The sequence below is a fragment of the Dipteris shenzhenensis genome, chromosome 25 (assembly GCF_047967505.1).
Source record: "Dipteris shenzhenensis isolate YYH24624 ecotype China chromosome 25, Dip_SZ_1.0, whole genome shotgun sequence".
Lineage (NCBI taxonomy): Eukaryota > Viridiplantae > Streptophyta > Polypodiopsida > Gleicheniales > Dipteridaceae > Dipteris > Dipteris shenzhenensis.
The window spans coordinates 38,777,644-38,797,054 of record NC_141620.1 but is presented as its reverse complement, the minus strand read 5'-3'; the positions used below and the strand labels follow the sequence as shown (position 1 = coordinate 38,797,054).

At 42.9% G+C, this 19,411-nt stretch overlaps 1 protein-coding gene across 2 annotated transcripts in view; it reads right to left on the bottom strand.

Moving 5' to 3' along the window:
* Positions 1-666: 666 nt before the first annotated feature.
* The window catches only part of LOC147885863 (monosaccharide-sensing protein 2-like), a 35,363-nt gene continuing 16,618 nt past the window's right edge, over positions 667-19,411 (bottom strand). The window contains exons 2-6 of one of the 2 annotated variants that reach the window (XR_015543405.1): positions 11,613-12,179; positions 3,983-5,055; positions 3,699-3,886; positions 2,803-3,567; positions 667-795 (exon numbers count right to left, since the gene is read on the bottom strand). Coding sequence is in view for 1 of the 2 variants with exons in the window: in XM_087396132.1 (XP_087252258.1) it covers positions 3,078-3,567; positions 3,699-3,886; positions 3,983-5,055; positions 11,613-12,179 (2,318 nt within the window). In the remaining variant the exon portion in view is untranslated. Of the gene's footprint in view, positions 796-2,459; positions 3,568-3,698; positions 3,887-3,982; positions 5,056-11,612; positions 12,180-19,411 lie in introns of those variants that run through there. The other variant, XM_087396132.1, reaches the window with a different exon arrangement.

Below are 19,411 nucleotides of genomic sequence, written 5' to 3'. Positions count from 1 at the left end.
CAACCATTATATGCTTAATCTACTTTTAAACTGTAGTTTTTGCAATAGAGGAGAATAATAACCAAAAAATGTTTGTTAAAAACTTAGATTATGTGAGCATTATCTTAAATCATGGACACAAATACTCAAATCCAAATATGGCACATTCATGCACCTAAACGCAACTGACACATTAAGAAACCAACAAATGCAAGCTAAGCTAATCAACACAAACACCACTAACGCAAGTCGGTGAGATGGCAGGTTGTCTCTAGCCAAGGAGAGATACATTGGGTGATATCCTCAAGATATCCCTATGAGAATGTAGACGCCTCATCCCAACAAAGCACAAAGGGCTAAGGTGAAGGCAAGGAATACATAGGCCAAGGAAAGGGTCAAGAAGGAGAGGCAAGAGGTTGAAGGAACAGACAGCAAAGGGAAAAGAAAAGGAAGATGCTAAGCAAAAGGTGAGAGGATAAGATAGAGAAAAAGGTAATGCAAAGAGGATGGGAGTCACACAATATGAGGGAGAGACAATAGAGATCAAGAATATATGAGGGATACAAAAAAATTTCTCAAAACTCAAGGTAAATTTTAAAATACATGTGGAAAAGATAATATGCAATGCTGATGTGGCATTAAGCTATAGTGCATGATTGTGACAACAACAATAAATAAGCCATGTGTCCAAAAGTATGAACATGATGACATATAAGACACCCAAAGGCTTTTCATTCCTCCTCTATGGAGAATTTTACAAAGAGATTTGGATTTCAAGTAGCAAAAAAGTAAATCATTATTGCGAGGTGACTTCACCTCCATTGTAGAGCCTAAGTGTTGTTACAACTATTGCAACATGGTCATGGGCGACAACCTCAAAAAGTGCAACTCAGGCCGACCATAATGAGGTACTTAGAGCTAGCTTGGAGCACATGAGGACACCTTGGCCATGCACACCTTTGAAAACTATCGAAGAGGAAACAATAGCTCCAAAATATATGAAGAGGAAGTTATAAGAGCCATGTGGGGGCCCAATGATCAACCAAAGTCAGTTAAATACTCCAAAGTACTTCATCTTCCACACATGGGTACTCAAAATTGCCTCAATTTAAAAGTAGAACACAAAAAACCTCTTTAAATGCCACACACTTCTTCCTCGTCCTAATTCTCTCTCTTTTTGTCATACAATAACTATAAAAGTGCTCAAAATCAAAACAACATATCACAAGTTTCATAGCTCTCTATACTACGAGCTTTATACATAAAACGAAGGCGAAAACTCAAGCTACAAGATGAAGATGAAAAAATTGGAAGATGGGTCAAGGGGTTTTCATGTGTCTTGATATTTCAAGGGCTTGATCAAATAAAAGAAGAGCACCATATGCTCTAATACCATGTTTGAAGACACTAGTGAAAGAGAGATTGCACACCAGAAGATAGTTAGCTGTACACTACATTGCAAATGCAAGAATATGTGGATAAAGCTAGGCATAAAGTTAGGGTTACGACTAGGGTTAGTGTGGTTAAGATTAGGGTTTGTCCCATGCACCCTTTAGAGGGTTTTACTATCTCAACAAAAGATGCAATAATGGGAGAAAATGAATTAGGCTCATGAATTCTACACCTTTTAGGTTCTCTTGCTTCTACTTCTATTAAGTCCCTACCCTTGCTTCTACTATTTACACTCCTCTATCAAGACCTCTTTGTGAAATTCAACGTTGCAATTCAATGCAAGTCATAGATCAATCAATAGCCCTAGCTCAAATTTTTAATCATCAATCTATTGCATTAGTCCAATCTCAAATCAATTACTAGAGACATGAGGTGGTCTTTACATGCAAACAAATGGGCTTTTGTGCCCCTGACAATTGAAGTTAGAGAGGCTCGAGCAAGGCACAAGGTGGCCTATGCATGCAAATAAAAGAGGCTTTGTGTCCCTTCCCAACAATTGAAGGTAGTTGAATGCAAAGGAGTTGAGTGCCTATAGTAGTGACTAGCAATTGGGTTTTTCATATAGGTGTGGTTGGTTATATCTATTGTGAATATGCATCTTTTGAACATTACTGTTCACAACTCATGATAGGGTCGCTACTAAAATAAGAAACCTTCATAAATTTCTGTTATGCAGCCTTTGACAATTAGTGCTACCCAAGTAGCAAAACTCCCTATTTGTGAATCAACTGAATCACGAATTGGAGATGAAAGGTCGCAACTTAAATTTTTATCTTCTCCAGTTATCAACATCTTAACCTCTTTGAGACCACAAAAAGATGACGATCATCAACATGTCCAATATGCTATCTTCTTCCCCTTATACAAACCTGCACTTTCCCCTTCCATTCTTTTACGTTTTCTTACATGCTACTTCTAATTAAAAAGTCACTGTGCAACACAAGAGAAAGGACAAGGAGAACAGAGGAAAGAAATGGTAAGCTCTGCAAATCAAGCACCTAGAAACAAAACAGCTGAGGCACTGTTAATCAACTTGTGTGGCAACACTTACTTCGAGCAAACTCCTGCAGAAAATTGAATCTGTAAAAACTGTAGGAAGTTCACACTAGAGATCTTGAACTCAAACTAACTCCACAAGCAGTTCGTACAGCTCAGAATGACATGCCAAGACCTATAGCCACAGCTGTGAGCCAGCATTATTGGAGAGACTGCAATATTTGTATACCCAAGAATCAAATTATTACCATCCGATGCACTGCCCTGCTTGGTCATCATAGCCAGATGAGCATTACATGTTCCAATGCCAATGAATTGTGAGTTAGCAGCAATGGATCATTGAAAACAGTCTTTTATAAACCTGTAAAAGAAAACCCATTTGCCACACACAGCCAACATCAGAGAATTCATACACAATTTCTCCTTTAGTTGGTCCATCAGCCTGGACCCACATAGACCAATCACTAGCCATTATTCAACCCTCAAACCAAATGCCAGGATATTGATTCAGTAGTTCACTCATTAGTAGCACAAATTGAGACTGCTGAGCTGCTGACCTGTCCACTCGTCCTTTATCGCCGTCGAATGTGTGATTGGACTCATTCCCAAAAATGATCACTCAAATAAAGCAATCAGATCCTCATATTTTCCTATCCTCCTAGACCTGAAGCTTCAAGATCCTCCTCACCATCTTCAAACTCCAGTGCTGACTTCTTTTTTCCAGCAGCAGACATAGCAAAAAACTCAACAATGACCTCTAATGGCATTCCTTTTGTTTCTGGCACCTTCAAAAATATAAACACCCAGGCTATGACACAAAATACTGCAAAAAATGCAAATGTTCCTGTAATTCCTATGGAGTCATCCAGGATTGGAAACAACTCGGTCACCAATATGTCCGTTATCCACATAGCAGCTTGACATATCCCAATGCACACTCCCCGTACTCTTGTTGGAAATATCTCAGCACACACCATATTTGGAATAGGACCAAATCCCATTACAAAAAAGCCAATATACACAATAACACCTATAATTGACACTGCTGCAAAGAGAGTGTCGCCTGTGGGAACAAGATTTATAATAATCAAAACCAGTAAAGCTGTGACTAGGATTGGAAGAGTGAGTAACAAGATCTTCCTGCATAAGTCATAAGACAAGTAATTAACAGATTGAATATACAACGATTAATCACTAAACATATGTTCTGCATCCATATTAAATTACTGTGAACAAGTGAGGTTACAAAAGGAGCTGAGCCTTAAGAATACCTCCGACCCAATGTGTCCATAAGTCGCATCGCTACCACAATGCATGGAAGGCTCACCAAATTTGTAGCCGCACTGGCTAGAACAGAAGCTGAGTTAGATCCAATACCTATGTCGCTTAACAATGACTCTGCACCAGACTCCTGGAGTATTTCCGGTGTAAAGTTAAGGACTGCATTTATTCCACCAAACTGGTGGAAAATAAAACAAAAAACGTGTTAGTGCATTGGAGAGATTTTGACAGTTTGTACAACGATATTAGTAAAAGGTGAGGCGGCGTTAGTAACCTGCTCAAGAATTTGCAATAAGACTCCAACTATAAGAGCCTGCTTCACACCCCCTTCAAGCAGCTCCGACCATGGTGGTCCTGATGTTGCTGTTTGAGATGGATGTATGAGTGCGGGTCCAACTTGGTTCTCCAAGTTAACAGCCTTTCCATACTGTGAAGGTCGACTTACTAAGGCCGCAGCTTGAATAGACTCTACCTCACCTACGGTACTACCAAATCGAGGAAGTGAATAGGTAGAACCCATCCGAGATCCATCTGTTTGACCTTCCTGAAACAGATATATTCTTTTGAAGTTTCCTTGATCAGGTTTGCCTTCTGTCCCTTCAGGACCTGTCCATTGCCAAGCCAACTGCCAGCCACCTCCAATACCAGTGCTCCCAACAGATCCAATAAAACTCCCATGAGGTGCAATGCTCGGTGGTACAGTGCTCTGTGACACCGTTGAGGCCAATCCTTTCCTGTCCTTAGAGGCTATCCTTGATACGGAACTTGCCCTTGACATAGATTTTCCAGTCATCGAATCCACTCTGGGAATATTTTCTTCCTCCCACTGACCGCTGCTGTGTCTTGAAAGCAGAGGACTTGTCAAGCTTTCATCCATTTCGCCGGCCATTTCTTCTTCAGAGTGGTAGCCACTTTCTACTTGCACCCTTCCTGCATTCTCTTCATCCCATTTCTCATTCTCCCCATCATCAAAAGCTTCAAACTGCTGACCTTGAACATTGCTCTGCATGCTTCCAAACCCTGTAAAATGGTCAGCAAATGTGCCCTTGAGGCTTCCCATTAAGGTAACCATGGGGTCCATGAGAGGAATACTCTGAAGCCGAGGGGTACCCTGTTGAATTATGCTTGCAGGTCTTGAAAGCAACCCTTGTGAGCCACTTATACTAGAGATAGGCTTTGCAATCCATGATGTACCATCTTCAGGAGCAAAAATTTTAATGGGAGCTTCCTCTTCCGTTGCGAGTATATCTTCCTCCCCTCCAATAAAATCTGCGGGCTGGATTATGTACTCTTCCAAAGTGGGGTCCTCTCCCACACCAAGTCCTTCCACTAGTAGAGCCATCTCTCCTGCACAAAAGAAATATGATGAAAGCTCAATATTCAAGCTACATGTTCCTTCAATATGGCCATATGACTAGGAGTCTTATTAGTATTGCAAATAGAAGTAAGAAGCACAAAATCTACCATGCACAGAACCTCTGAGCATCCACAGTAAAGTAACAAGAGGCTCTCAATCTACCTAGTAATCACTAGTTGGTGAGTAGCACAGTCTGTGTGTCTGAGCAGCCATCGAAGCATCCTAAGAAATGTCGAACATTTGTTTGTGGAGCTTATTTACAGCTATGGGTCTCCCCCAAGAAAATCAGTAAGGTAGCACTCTACATCACAATCCTAACTCTAGAAGCCCCTTGGAACTTTGTTGCTCATAACTCTCTCCATGATATGTACATCATCTGCACCCACCTCTGCCCTGTCTTTACAAAGGTTGGAAATCAGGCATATGAGCTGGATCTGTCACCTACATCTGAAGTCCACAATGACTTCCATCTCTCTTAGCTTAGGCACATGTTGCAACTAAATTTGGGTTTTCTCTGAGCTCTTACCTTTGCATGAGAAGGTACGCATCTCCTATGTGCAAAGTTGACTTAGAACTTGGAGGCGTATTCTTCAAAACAAGGTGCTCCCCAAATACAATGAATGCCTTGCAAATTAAGATAATCTGTCGCACCCAAAGGGCATTACGTAAGAGAACTCATCTTCTACACAGCTAATCTTCACTATCCATACCAGTAAGTTTGTGGATTCTGTAGACCATGGATGGCTGCAATACAATCGCTAGATTCAGCAAATTTTCCTATTGTGGAAAAAGAAAAGAGCGAGCAATCTGACATGGTATTGTCTTTTCACTATCTTCCTCTCACCCTTATCTTGTCTCTTCACTCATCCTCTATTTTAGCTTGACCCCAAACCAGCCACTACCTTCACAAACCAAAAAGAAGGCCTATGAAGAATGCGAACATTGGAAAACTCAATACAGTAACCTGCATCCTATATAAGTGCATCGCCACATCAGGGGGCACACTATGAGGTGAGTCAATGTTGGAAATAACAGCCAGTACAGATGTTACTCCAAAAGACAAGCTGCAAACCTAGCTCACTACTACACTGGCCAACAATGCAACAAAATGTTACCACCAGACGCTCATTCTGGAAGCATGCAACCACACAGTTGAAGTTCGTTCTAATATGACAAGATCAAGAAATAGCCTTAAGTTGAGACTCTGAAAGAGTCAAAGGTAATATCTAAAGCCTGATCCAAATACTTTTCAATGTTTCTACTATTTTAAACCTCAGTAAACGATAGCCACTAGCATAGCCTAACCTAACAAAGTTGATAGACATGTGCACAGATTGTCAAGGGACCCATGTCCTCATATTAGTGCTTTTCTGCATGGACATCATATAACTCTTTCAAGCAAGTAATGATGCACATCTGTCATTTTTGCATACCTGTGGAGCATTAACTTTTCGTTCATATTGGTCCATCAATACATCCATCTGGTATTGTTGTAATTCAGTAGTTCCAGCTGCCTTCACAGAGTCTCTCGTTTCTGTTACTTTCATGTACCAAAGCATGTAGGGGCGACAAGGCTAAATCAAAATGTAACAGTCGAAAGATTTACTTTAGTAGTGAGTTAAATAATGGGCCTTATTAGTTTCTAAAAGTGTCAAAATAGTTGTAGTCTCGTCGGTATTTTTGTATACACATTAGTTCTAGTGGGTTTTCATGAGCGCATTCCACATGGCACTCCTCCCACATACAATTAGGTGATGCCCCACTTCCCGAGGCCTATAAAAGGGGCTTCAGCTGTACTTGCAGTGGATAACTGTTTGATACTTTCAAGCATTATCCTTGAGTGGAGGTCTCCAAAGAGAAATGATGGAAGTTCTAGTCAATTAGGCGATTGAATTAGTCTCATAAATTGTTAGGACTATCTTTTAGCATATCAGCATTTGGGGGTGATACTCTATTCTTTTAGCATATCAGTATTGGGAGTGATACTCTATTCTTTCTTCTATACATAAGGGTTACACTTGTGAAAAAGGTTTATGTGCTTCAGGTTTTGTAAGTACTATATCCTTTTAAGTACCATATAAATTTCTAAGGAAATTACTATGGAAAACACTCCATATAACGTCTTTAAATTTCTGATGTAATTTTAACATCAACAAATGGCAACTTAATTTCCAATCAACTAATTTTTCGAATTATATTATAAGATGTGATAACTTTTTACTTTTTAAGAACTATTTATAGCATGTAAACACTAAAATGAAAACTCTAAATGTAACATTTTAGCCATGTAGAACATGATTAGTATCCCAGTTTAATGTTATCTAGAGAGCTGTTTGAACTCGAGTATAATCCTAAGGAGAAATCCATTGGGATTGGATATTCTAGAAAACAGCAACTGTGACCTATGTATTGGAGAAGACTGGTGGTGAGCCGAAATCTCATTTGGTTTCAAGACCCCTTCAACCCAGCTTCCATGGTCAAAGGTAAAATTATTCCTATGTACTATCAAAGCTTCATGGTTCAGTAGTTCTGGCAGAAATCTAAAACAGATGATGGGAGTAACGATTAAGATAAGAGGGAGGTACACAAATAATTATCTCAATCTCTGACGGATGAGAGGAGAAAGAAAGGTCTCTATTTCAAATGTGGTCAAAAATGGGGTAAGGATCACGATAAAAATAATGGTGATTCCAGAGTCTGATGGTTTGATCTTCCTTGTTAAAACTGCAGAGGAGTTCCATGATTGTGATCAGGATGTCACAAGAGATGATGAGAATCATGTGTTCCATCCAGAAGGTAATAGCCATTGTGAATTGCGAGCTACGAGTTGGCTCTACAACTTGGAATTTATTATCCAATCGTTCACAGGCTAACCAGAATTATACAGGCTATCTGCAAACGCTTTTAATGATGTAAGCAGTTCCACCACCTTCAGGATCAAGGGGATGCTAATGTGCAAAGATGAATACATTCTTGTGGACAGTGGTAGCACCCATAACTTTCTTGTTTCTAGGTTTGTCCACTCACTAAGGCTGCCTGTAGTTGACGTCCCTCACAGACTGAGGTCAAAGTGGATGTCGTGATTGGCTTCGAACATAGGGGAACTTCACTCATGAATTTACAGAACATGACGATGACTTTCAATAACAAGGTAAGAAAGTGTGTTTACTTGGTATTCACTCTTAGAAGTTACAATCAGTAACAGCCAAACAAATGAGAAGGCTCCTCAAAAAAGACGTCAAAGTTTATGCCTTGAACTTGGTATAACCAGAAACCAAGTAAGGGCTTCACTGTGGAATATCTTGACATGCTAGGGATGCTACACTAGGATCATGATTATTTTTAGGGGAACCCTCATAGTCGCCCACCCAAAAGGGAAGTTGATGATGCCATCTATTTGGATACAAGGATCAAAGCCCATCGGGGCTCTCGTGATAATTTTTTAGGGAACCCCTCATGGTCGCCTACCCAAAAGGGAAGTTGATCATGCCATCTATTTGGATACAAGGATCAAAGCCCATCGGGGCTCCTTACAGAGAAAGATGAAGTTGCCAAGCAAATATAGGAGCTATTGGACAAAGGTTTTATCAATATCCATTTGCTTCTCTTGTTTCTTTGGTGAAAAAGAAGGATGGTACTTACCCATTGACTATAGGGAGTTAAATAAGATAACTTTACAAAAATAGATTCCCCATCCCTCCTAGAAAGATTCCAAAACAAGAGCTAGGGTGGACGATGTTGGATGAACTGAAAAGGCCTAGATACTCTTCCAAGATAAACCTCAGGTCAGGATACCACCAATAAAAATCAAGGAAGGTGAAGAATATAAAACTGCCTTCAGGACAGAAAGAGGGCACTAAGCACTACAATTTAAAGTAATGCCTTTTGGGCTCACTAATGCTCCTGCCACTTCCCAGTACTTGAGAGCCTGATTCCTGGGCCTTACCTCTTCAAGGTTGTATTGGTATTTTTTTATGATATCCTTATATCTAGTAGGAACAAGGAGGAACATTTACAACATGTTGTCCAAGTGCTGGAAATTCTCACAATGCATCAACTCTATCCCAAGCCTTCTAAGTGTGTATGTATGGTTCAAAAGGTGGCAATCTTCTCCTTTTTGTTAAAAAAATAAATTAAGAGACATTGTTCTTTGAGGAAGTTGATGAAACTCCGAATACCTAGGTCACATTATTACCCCCGAGAGCAATCAGTGGATACTTCTAAGGTACAAGTGAGTAAGTTGTGGCCAATCCCTCTAATACTCAGTTGAGATAATTTCTTGGTTTAACGTCATTTACAGAAGGTTTATCAAGCACTATGTCAAATGAGCAGCTGCCCTCATGGACTTGCTTAAGAAAGAGCCTCAGCAGCTGCCCTCATTGATTTGCTTTAGAAAGGGTCCCAAAGCACCCTTACTCCTAGGTAAAGAAGGTGCTTGGATTTTGTAACGATTGAATATAAAAGAGGGGAAAGAAAATGTAGTAGCTGATGCCTTGTCCAGATTATGTCCTTGTCAATGCTATGTGGTTTCCAACATATACGAAAACCAAATTCATGACATTCAAGAAGAGCATAATGACACTGCTGCTACCATTGTAGTCTTGCAAGATCCGTTATAACTCTACAAGGCACACTTCCATTGGGATGTCTCAATTTTAAGTTTTATATGGATGTCAGGTGAAGCTACCTTCTACACTCAAAGATCAAACTTTCCTTAATCAACATGCAAATTATGAGTGCATTCAATCTTACACCTTGCCAAAGACAATTTCCGCAGAGCACAGTCCATGATGAAAGAGTATCCAAGGAAGGAGTGCGGGTATAGTCAGGTTGCACACACATAGATATGCTTCATTGAAAGGTAATACCGACACTAAGCTAGCTCACACATTCTCTGGCCCCCACAATATTCTTAAGAGGGTAGGTGATTTGGACCTACCTTCCTCCTCCAAGATGTCTTGCTTGAAATCATGTGGCAGCAAATGTTCCAGTTGCTAGTCAATAGAGTATGTACCAAAAAAGATTGAGATAAAATCCTTGAAAACAATGTCTTGGTGGACTATTACATTAAATAGAACAGGTTACTAGAGGAAGACTCGTCGTGGCAGCCTCAGAGATTGGGCAGGAGTTTCTTATCTGTTGAGCTGAGTTGGATCTCTCTACATCCACATCTAGTTATGCATCCTCTTTCCTACTCAGAGGACGTGTGCATTTTGAGGACGAAATTCTTATAAATAGAAGGAACTGTGATAGTTGTAGTCTGATCAATATCTTGTAGTTTTAGAGGGTTTTTATGAGGGTACATGGCACGCTTAATCCCACATACAATAAGGTGATGGCCCACTTCCCTATGCCTATAAAAGGGGCTTCATCTTTACTTGCAGGAACATCAAGTTCTGTACACGTTTGTAATCCATAATTGTTTGGTACTCTCAAGCATTAGCCTTGGACAGCTGCAAACATCTAGCTTTGGCTAGCAGAGGACGTGTGCATTTTGAGGACGAAATTCTTATAAATAGAAGAACTGTGATAGTTGTAGTCTGATCAATATCTTGTAGTTTTAGAGGGTTTTTATGAGGGTACGTGGCACGCTTGTCCAATAATCCCACATACAATAAAGTGATGGCCCACTTCCCTAGGCCTATAAAAGGCGCTTCATCTTTACTTGCAGGAACATTCAAGTTCTGTACACGTTTGTAATCCATAATTGTTTCGTACTTTCAAGCATTAGCCTTGGACAGCTGCAAACGTCTAGCTTTGGCTAGCCAGGCCAGTATCATGGAAGCTGCCTGGATCCCATGCCTCTTCCTAGTAAGAGAGACCTTTCTTCTTTCGTCTCCGTTTCTGTTATGCCTGCTATCGGATTTCTCTGGTTACCTCCTTAGTTACTGTTAGCAACGAGATGTGGAAGTCCTGTTACACAAAACAAGTCTAAGATGGCATCCACACAATAAATAACAATATGCTGAAACTGACAACCCAAAAGATGGGCAAGGTTAAGAAAGGCTGGCTCTAACTGTGCAATGGCTTTTCTGTTTGTTAAGAATGCCATACTTGGGACGATTAGCTGGTCGCCTTTGGTTTGGTCTCAAGCTGCTACTATGGCCACATATAACCTTCTCAGGTGGGACGTGCATGTGCAGTTAAGGTGTTGACACAGCCCTCCAATGCAGAGCACCAGACTAACTAAATGTCTTTGCTCTAGATCTTCTAGAAAGATGTTATCTTAGACCTTGATGTGTTAGGTGCAACGATAGAAGACTGAGTTCTCTGCAACAGCAATGCAACACTGGTGGCCGCAATCTAGAACTGGCATTGGGTCTTGATCTCCCTTGTCCTCCAGGGTCCATTTTTCTTGCATGTCACTATGCCAGAAAATTGTCTCACATTTTCTTGTTGATCAGGATGCACACCATGCTCAGAATGTGAAAAAAATGAAATGGAATGCTTTACATGTGGCTCACTTGCCCAGTCCCGTTAATAAAACGTCGAGAATTATCCTGGGGAGACGAGGACATAAAGTTTGAACAATTCATATATCAGATACCTGATACATCCTCTTTGTTGCGAAGCGTCTGTAGAACTTCCTTAGCCTCCTTTGTCCTACCCTTGCTCACAAGCCACCTTGGAGTCTCAGGAAGGAAAAAAATTCCAAGAGCCAAAAATAGGAGAGAAGGAATAAGTATGCATGATATCATTAGTCTCCAGCTGGGATCACTGGTGAGAGTGATCCCAAAAACCACACAGTATGCCAGAAACATTCCCCCTGTACCTAAAAGTTGTGGTAAGGTGTTCAATTCCCCTCGGATCTCTGCTGGGGCTGTTTCAGAAATATATAGAGGACCAATAGTTACAGCTAATCCCACTCCAACACCATCTATTAAGCGGGCGACCAAGAGCATGTATACATTTGGAGACCAAAACATAAGCAAGGAACCGATACAAAAAATAACTGCCGAAATACACAACATTTTGCGACGACCAAGCCAATCTGCTCCAGACCCTGCAAACGTAGTACTAACTGCTGCACCAACAAGCGATGCAGCTGCGACAAAGCCTTCAAGAACAGGCTGTGTGTCCAAATCAAACTCAGGTTCTATATACAATAAAGCCCCTGCAATACAGAAAAACATGCTAGATCAGACTTTTCAAGTTGAATTTTTAATGTGCTTCCAAACTTACAGCCAGGGCCATGCACCAATTCGGAAAACAAACAATTAATCTCAGATTCAAAAAATGCACAAAAGATCATTGCTGGGATTGTCTTTTTTGTCCATTGATGTGCATCCAGTTACATGATTTTAACAATGCAGCAGGAATTGCAGACAATGCTACCATGCCATAGACATTATCAGTTTCTCATGGCAATTTGGAAAGTAAATAATAAGATCAGATTTGGAAAATGTACAAATTCTCATTGGGATTGTTGGCTAATAATGTGGATCTAGCTAGATAAATAATTTTAGCAATTCACAGGATTTGCAGACAACACTAGCAATGCCATACACGTTATCAGCAAGACTGATTAAGATTATTATTTGGGCACGACTTAGCTGCCTCCTTCAGAATCTCAAAAAGTCAGAGCAGAAAGGCTTGCATGTAGCATGCAGCATGCAGCACACAATTGAAACAATTAATTTATCATAGCTTCCAAAACTCACAGCCACGGTCTTTCATCAACTTGGAAAGCAGCAAACGACTTAGCTGCCTCCTTCAGAATCTCAAAAAGTCAGAGAAGAAAGGCTTGCATGTAGCATACAGCACACAATTGAAGCAATTAATCTATCATAGCTTCCAAAAGTTACAGCCACAGTCTTGCATCAACTTGGAAAGCAGCAAACGATAACATCTGATTTAAAAATGCACAAAAGTTCGTTGTTGAGATTGTATGCTTGTCCATCAGGGTACATTTAGTTATATAATTTTAGCAATGCAGCAAGATTTGCAGACAATGCTACCATTATCAGCTATTTATGGCAGTGCATCTATTTTGGAAAACAAACAATAAGACAGACTTGGAAAATGAACTTCATAGTTAGGATTCTTTGCCTAAGAATGTGTATCTAGATATATGGTTTTAACAATGCACATGATTTGCATACAAGATTAGCAATGCCATACACATTATCAGCTTGATAGCAAGGTTTCTTGAAATTGTTATTTGGGCACAACTTCACCGCCTCTTTCAAAATCTCAAAAGCTGAAAGCACAAAGGATGATCTGACGCTTTTACAGCAAGAAAAATGTAGAGAAGGGATGGTTCGACTTATGGCAGAGAGATAGGAAGGGAAATGGGCTGTTTATAGAGATGTCAAAGTCATCATAACGGACAGGGCAGAAAGGGAGGAAAGGGAAGAGAGGGATGCAGGAAACACATGACGATATCAGACTGATAGGATTGTGCCACAAAGTAGAGTAAAGAAAGCTGTGAGGAATTGTAATGGCACTCTTTGGTTTGATCCAGGAGGCTTTTCAGAGACATACACTGATAGAGATATTATTTTCTCCACTGAGACACACGAGAGTCCAGAGAGAAGGCTGCCTACAGTACCAGGATACACATGGGAGTCAGCTTATAGGAAGACATTGAGGAGAGACACTGGAGTCAAAGGTTTTGGGGGTGTTCAAATCACATCTGAGGCCGCTCATATCTGTGATGCATAGAGAGGAACATGCACAACACATGTGGGTCCAGATACAACCACAAGATGCGCAGCAATTTTCATTGCAGTATGCTACTTTTCCCTATAGATACATCATATGCCCATGAGGTCACCACAAAGGGGGCACAGCCCATATGAGATGATAGACAATGACATCATGGAGTTCTCTAGGCAAGGAGAGATCCTCCTTGGGTGATTCAATACACGAACAGTGAGCAGACAAATTAACCTGCTTGACTTTGGAAATGACTCTCTTAGAGTACCGGAGATTGACCCAGCAGAGCTCGGGATAATGAGACATTCCAAGGATGCACGAGTCACAGGATAAGGCCGACACCTACTGGAGATGGGAGCAGTGCACGACCTTATCATATATAACAGCCTTCTCAAATGGCCATCATCTGGAGGGCTCACTTGCTTCCCACTGGAGGGGGAGCGAGCACACTGGATCACCTGATGGGCTCCCCAGACTTTGCGACACATGTACATGACCTCATGGTCACTCCTCCTCATGACGTGGACCACTCCTATTTGGCATTTAGCATATCAACCACCACGCCAGCAGTAGTAGCAGGACGGGACCAGCCGGCTCCCACCCGTATTCAGATACACTTTGACCATGACCTGGATGCAATGTATATGAGCCTTGTCACGTGAGCTACCGACCCACCTGGGAGATGACGTAGACCTTGCACATGCTTCAAACACTTTGGTCCCGATGGTCCACAGGTCTTTTCCCACGACTCGCTCTACAGGCCACTCCCCATCTAGGAAGATGCTCCTGAATCCATGGTTTGATGACGGGTGCCGAGAGATGAGATCTCACCTCATACAAGAGCAGAGTTTGGAACACCTGACGAGACCAAGGCACAACGGATCTATTGGCGCTTGACATGACGTAAGAGGCGGTCTTTCCTATCACATAGGATGGATGACGTGATTCCATCGTTTCAAGGAGGTGATTCTACCTTTGCCTAGGGGCTCCTGTCTGAGGTGAATCGATCTTTTTAAGGAGGTGATTCCACCTTTGCCTAGGGGCTCCTGTCTTAGGAAAGGCACCTATCCCCATCACAGATCCTGCTGTATGGCACACTTATGCGACATCCCTCTATGACGCCTCGTCTCAAACACCACTTGATATGTCTACCCTCCCGAGAGTCCAGACCCACCACATGCACATTGTTCACAACACAAAATGTGCAAGCCGCATTACATCGGCTCTGCAACCTGAGAGCCCAAGACCATGAGGGGCTACGCACTAAGCACTTCGCACATAATAGGAGGTCACACTGTCTGCCATAGCTTCCCCCCTGCTTGGAGTAACGCCACCATTGTGACGATACGACTATACATTGATGCGATTACGACTTTCATTGACCGCCTAGGAGGTAAGGGATCGCTATTGGCTGGATTGATGGTACGGATACTGCTATATGTAGATGACATAGTCCTCCTATCTTCCTCAACAATAGGCCTCCAGAGACACCTGGAGGCCCTAGAGTGTTTTTCAGAGAGAGACCTGACAATCAACCTTGGCAAGACTTAGGTTGTTATCTTCAACACCTCACGGGTAGTGCTTCATCGACACAGCTTCACATATCGGAGGGAGCCAGTGGAGATTGTACAATCGTACACTTATCTAGGGGCAGCTTTGCAGGTCCAGTCTTCACAACAGCCAGGGTACGGCCTACACAAGGACAGGGAGCTATGGCCCGTCTAGAGAGATTATGCTTTCAGATGCATTTTTTAGGAACCCCTAACGAAGGGATGGCTTTTCGACACACTAGTGAGACCGACAATCGTGTACGCAACACCTTTCTAGGAGGGTGATCTATCAACGACTGAGTGGCGATGCTTCGAGAGGTTGCAGGTGACTATGGGATCTAGGACGATCCAGAACAAGCCCTTATAGAGAAACGATAGAGAAACCATAGGGTTTGCAGTGGAGCGATCAGAAAATAGACAATACTCAGATACAACTGAAGAACGGAACTCAGAAAACATAGTGCCTGTCGGTAATATGAAAAACTGAATACAAGAACCTCAAGCCATCGTGTCTGAAGGACCGTGGCTGAGGTGAATCTGTAGAGAGACAGTAGAACAGATAGCCGCAGAGGGAGCGTCACGCAGTCCTCCGTGTAGCTCAATGATGACGAGGATGATGGGAGCTGGAGCTGCCCTTGGAGATGGCTGAAACCAGCATGCTCTGAGGAAGGAACCTTCAGGCTATCTGGAATAGCAATAGGATGAAGAAAAGGAACTGATCTAGGGCAGAAGGAGCTGTTATGTAGCAGAGGAGCAGAAGGGGACAGATCTGGAGTAGGATGGGACAGATCTGGAGTAGAAGGATCTGATCTGGAGAAGAGGAGCAGAAGGGGACAGATCTGGAGTAGGATGGGACAGATCTGGAGCAGAAGGAGCTGAGCTGAAGTAGGGGAGCAGATCTGAGCAGAGGAGCAGAAGTTGGGAGCAGATCTTGGAGTAGAGGATGAAGCAGCCAGGAGGCATGAAGGAGAGGCAGGAGAGGGAGACAGCAGAGGAGAGGTAGATGGAGCAGGCGGGCCTGCAGCAAAAGATGGAGGAGATGAGGATCAGCTGCAGGTCCTGTCCTGTCCAGGAAGAGAGAAACAGAAGAGTGAGGGCAAAGGCCTCTTATAGGCCAGACCTAGCTGGTCGGCCAGCTGGTCGGTGGGCCTGCCAGCTGGTCGGCCAGCTGGTCGGTTGGGCCTGCCAATTGGTCGGTGGGCCTGCCAGCTGGTCGGCCAACTGGTCGGCCAGATCTGGTCGGCCAGACCAGCTGGACTTGCAGGCCATTTGTTTGGCTGAGAGAGCTGGCCTTTTGGCTGGCCTGTAAGCCATTTGATTGCCCCGTAAAGTGGGAATTGCTTAGTTGCTTAATAGCCCTCCGCCCCCCACCAGATCCAGACGGTTACTTACCTTTACAGGGTTTGGATGGAGATTACCGAGATTGGCACTAGAGTCGTCTATACGAGTCATTGAGAGTGGAGCTATCATGGCTTGGTATGCACACATAACCAAATGGTTTCGTAATCAAGGCATTAAGATGGACCATCTCCCCTCCTTTCAATACAGCCTAATCACTTGCTCCCACAGGATGAGATCAACCATATTATACGGTTGGACCTACTTTAGCTCCATGGGGAGGGGACCACGAGTTTCCACCAAGATCCGATTCTACCGTGATCACATCTTGAGAGTATCAGAGAATGGAATGATTATCATACCCCCATATTTGGAGGATAGACGAGTCTCACACGCCCTGAAGATCACCATCGAACAGATGCAGGTCTTGTCCCATCAACTGAGGATTGAGGCAGGGGAGCCACTGGTACACCCAGAGAGCAGCAAATCTGTAGGTTGGGGTGGTGAGACAGAGGAGCACTTCCTATGTACTTGGCCCGTCTATTATGAGATCTGAGGACAATACCATTGCCTATTCAAGGAGGGACTTAGCTTTGGTCCTCTCTCCCATCTTGCATTGGTCTCTATCTGATGGACATGCAACAACATAGAGAGACCATGTTGCGCCAGATCAAAGAGCAGGAAAGGTAGTGACACATGAGACTGTGATAGATTGGGCTCAGCGACAAGTCACATATTTTTACACTTTTGAGTCTGCCCTCGAACATGACAGAGTGAAGGAGGAGGAGATAGATGATATGAGGGCCACGTGGGTCAATGGGATGAGATGACGGCAAGTAGAGACACAACTAGAGATCCAGAAACGTACCAAGGCACATAGAGGTTCAATCCATCACAGCTCTTCTTGTAGGGGATCGCTCGACCAGTGGCATCACCCTCAACTTGGCCCACCACCGATAGACATAGATACGAGACACTCTCACAACCAGCCACCACAACACCTAGCTATGTATTCTGATTTTGACTATGAGATTGAACATTAGTTTTGTTTGTTGAGGTTTGAGTTTTCTGTAGCTTAGCATAGTACTCAGGAGGGGGCCTTAGTGAGCCCTTTGCTTCAGCCCACAGTGGCTTGTATGAGTTGCTCTGTGATTCTACTTTGTCTCATAGGCCCACGAATTAGCTAAAGTAAGGGCTGCCAGAAAGTATGGAAAATGGGCATTTTACGGTGAAGGCATAGCACTAATCAAAGAGTTTAAATCAATGAGAGTCTTAAACTGATGTATGGCTGTTTACTCTTCCAGATTATCATGTAGGTACTCTAAATAATATGGGTTGCTTTTTGCACTCCATGGGAGCTGCCATGTGCCCTCCCTAAAGCAGATGTACTAGAGGGTTTCTTGCTGTCCCATAAACCTTTTGGTCTCCAGTGGACGTTAATAGACTTTCTTTCTTTCTCCTACCCAGACCAGCGATGTTTGGTAGGTTTCATTCATGAGAGCCACAGATGTGGGTCTCAACACATTAGCTCAAGATCCAGACAGGGAGAGCCACAGATAAACCTAGGGAGCAGCAGATTTGCAGATGATGCACTCTGGGAGGAGTGATCGAGGAGCATTTCCTATGTACCAATCCAATTTACTATAAGATCTGAGGACGTTATCACTGCATCTTCTAGGAGAGACATGGTTTCATGCCTCTCTCCTAGCTTATTCATTTCCAAGACCATGTCTGCATTGGCTATCTGAGGGATCCTTCTACATCAAGTCACAGAGTAGGAGAGGATAGTGCCGTAGGAGACAACCGTAGATCGAGCTCAGCCACACATCACAAATTCCTACGCATTAAAATCTGCTCTTGGGCATGTCGAGGTAAAGGAGGAGGAGAATCGACAACATGAGGGCAGTGTGGATCAGGGGGATGAGACGACCACGAGGAGGGACGCAGCTAGAGACACAGGAGCCACACACCATGCAGCAACGAGGACTAAAGCATGCACGATGGAGGTCCATCCCATCATAGCTTTACTTGGTGAAGACCTTCGACCACTATCGATATGGCCCACCGAATACAAAGATCACAGAGACCACACCCCTTGCCAGAGCACAAGATGATCAGACAGGCACGGATACGAGATATTTTGCAGCTCACGCCACCATGGCACCTGGCTATGTCTTCTAACTCCAATCTTGGGATTGAGTCCAGCTACGTCTGATCATGATGGTCCTTTTGTTCTCCGGGCTCATGGGATCCCCTGCGTTGTGAATAGGTGCAATGGTGTTGAGAGTCCAGGTGTGTGGAAAGCCAAGGCAGACTGCCTCATTGAAGAGCTTTGCTAAGATCGGGGCTAGAATATCAATCCCATATCACTGCATAACCCCTCGTGATCTTTTGCTCAGCCATTATGAAGCTTCAATACGGTGTCCTTAACACCACCCTTAGTGAAGAGAGAAGAAAAGAAAGAAAGTCATATTAATGCCCTCAAGAGGCCTCACAGGCCTATGGAACACAGTGCAAAATGTCTAAATGACTTACAGCAAAACTGGATAAACCAGAGGGTCGAGCAGTGCACATGGAATCTAAGCTCAAAATTATTATAGCATAACTACATTCCAAATACTACTCTGAAATCGGTCTGAATAACATCAGTTTAAGATTGAGAGTGCTTGGGTCTAGGTTTGAAGTCTCGATGAGTACCTGCCCATCTTGAGTCTGGAAAGAGTGTTGAGTGCAAGGGAGTTTCATTAAATGATTCCAACTAGCTGCATGTTCTTTAATCTCTTCCATGTGGTGTGGGGAA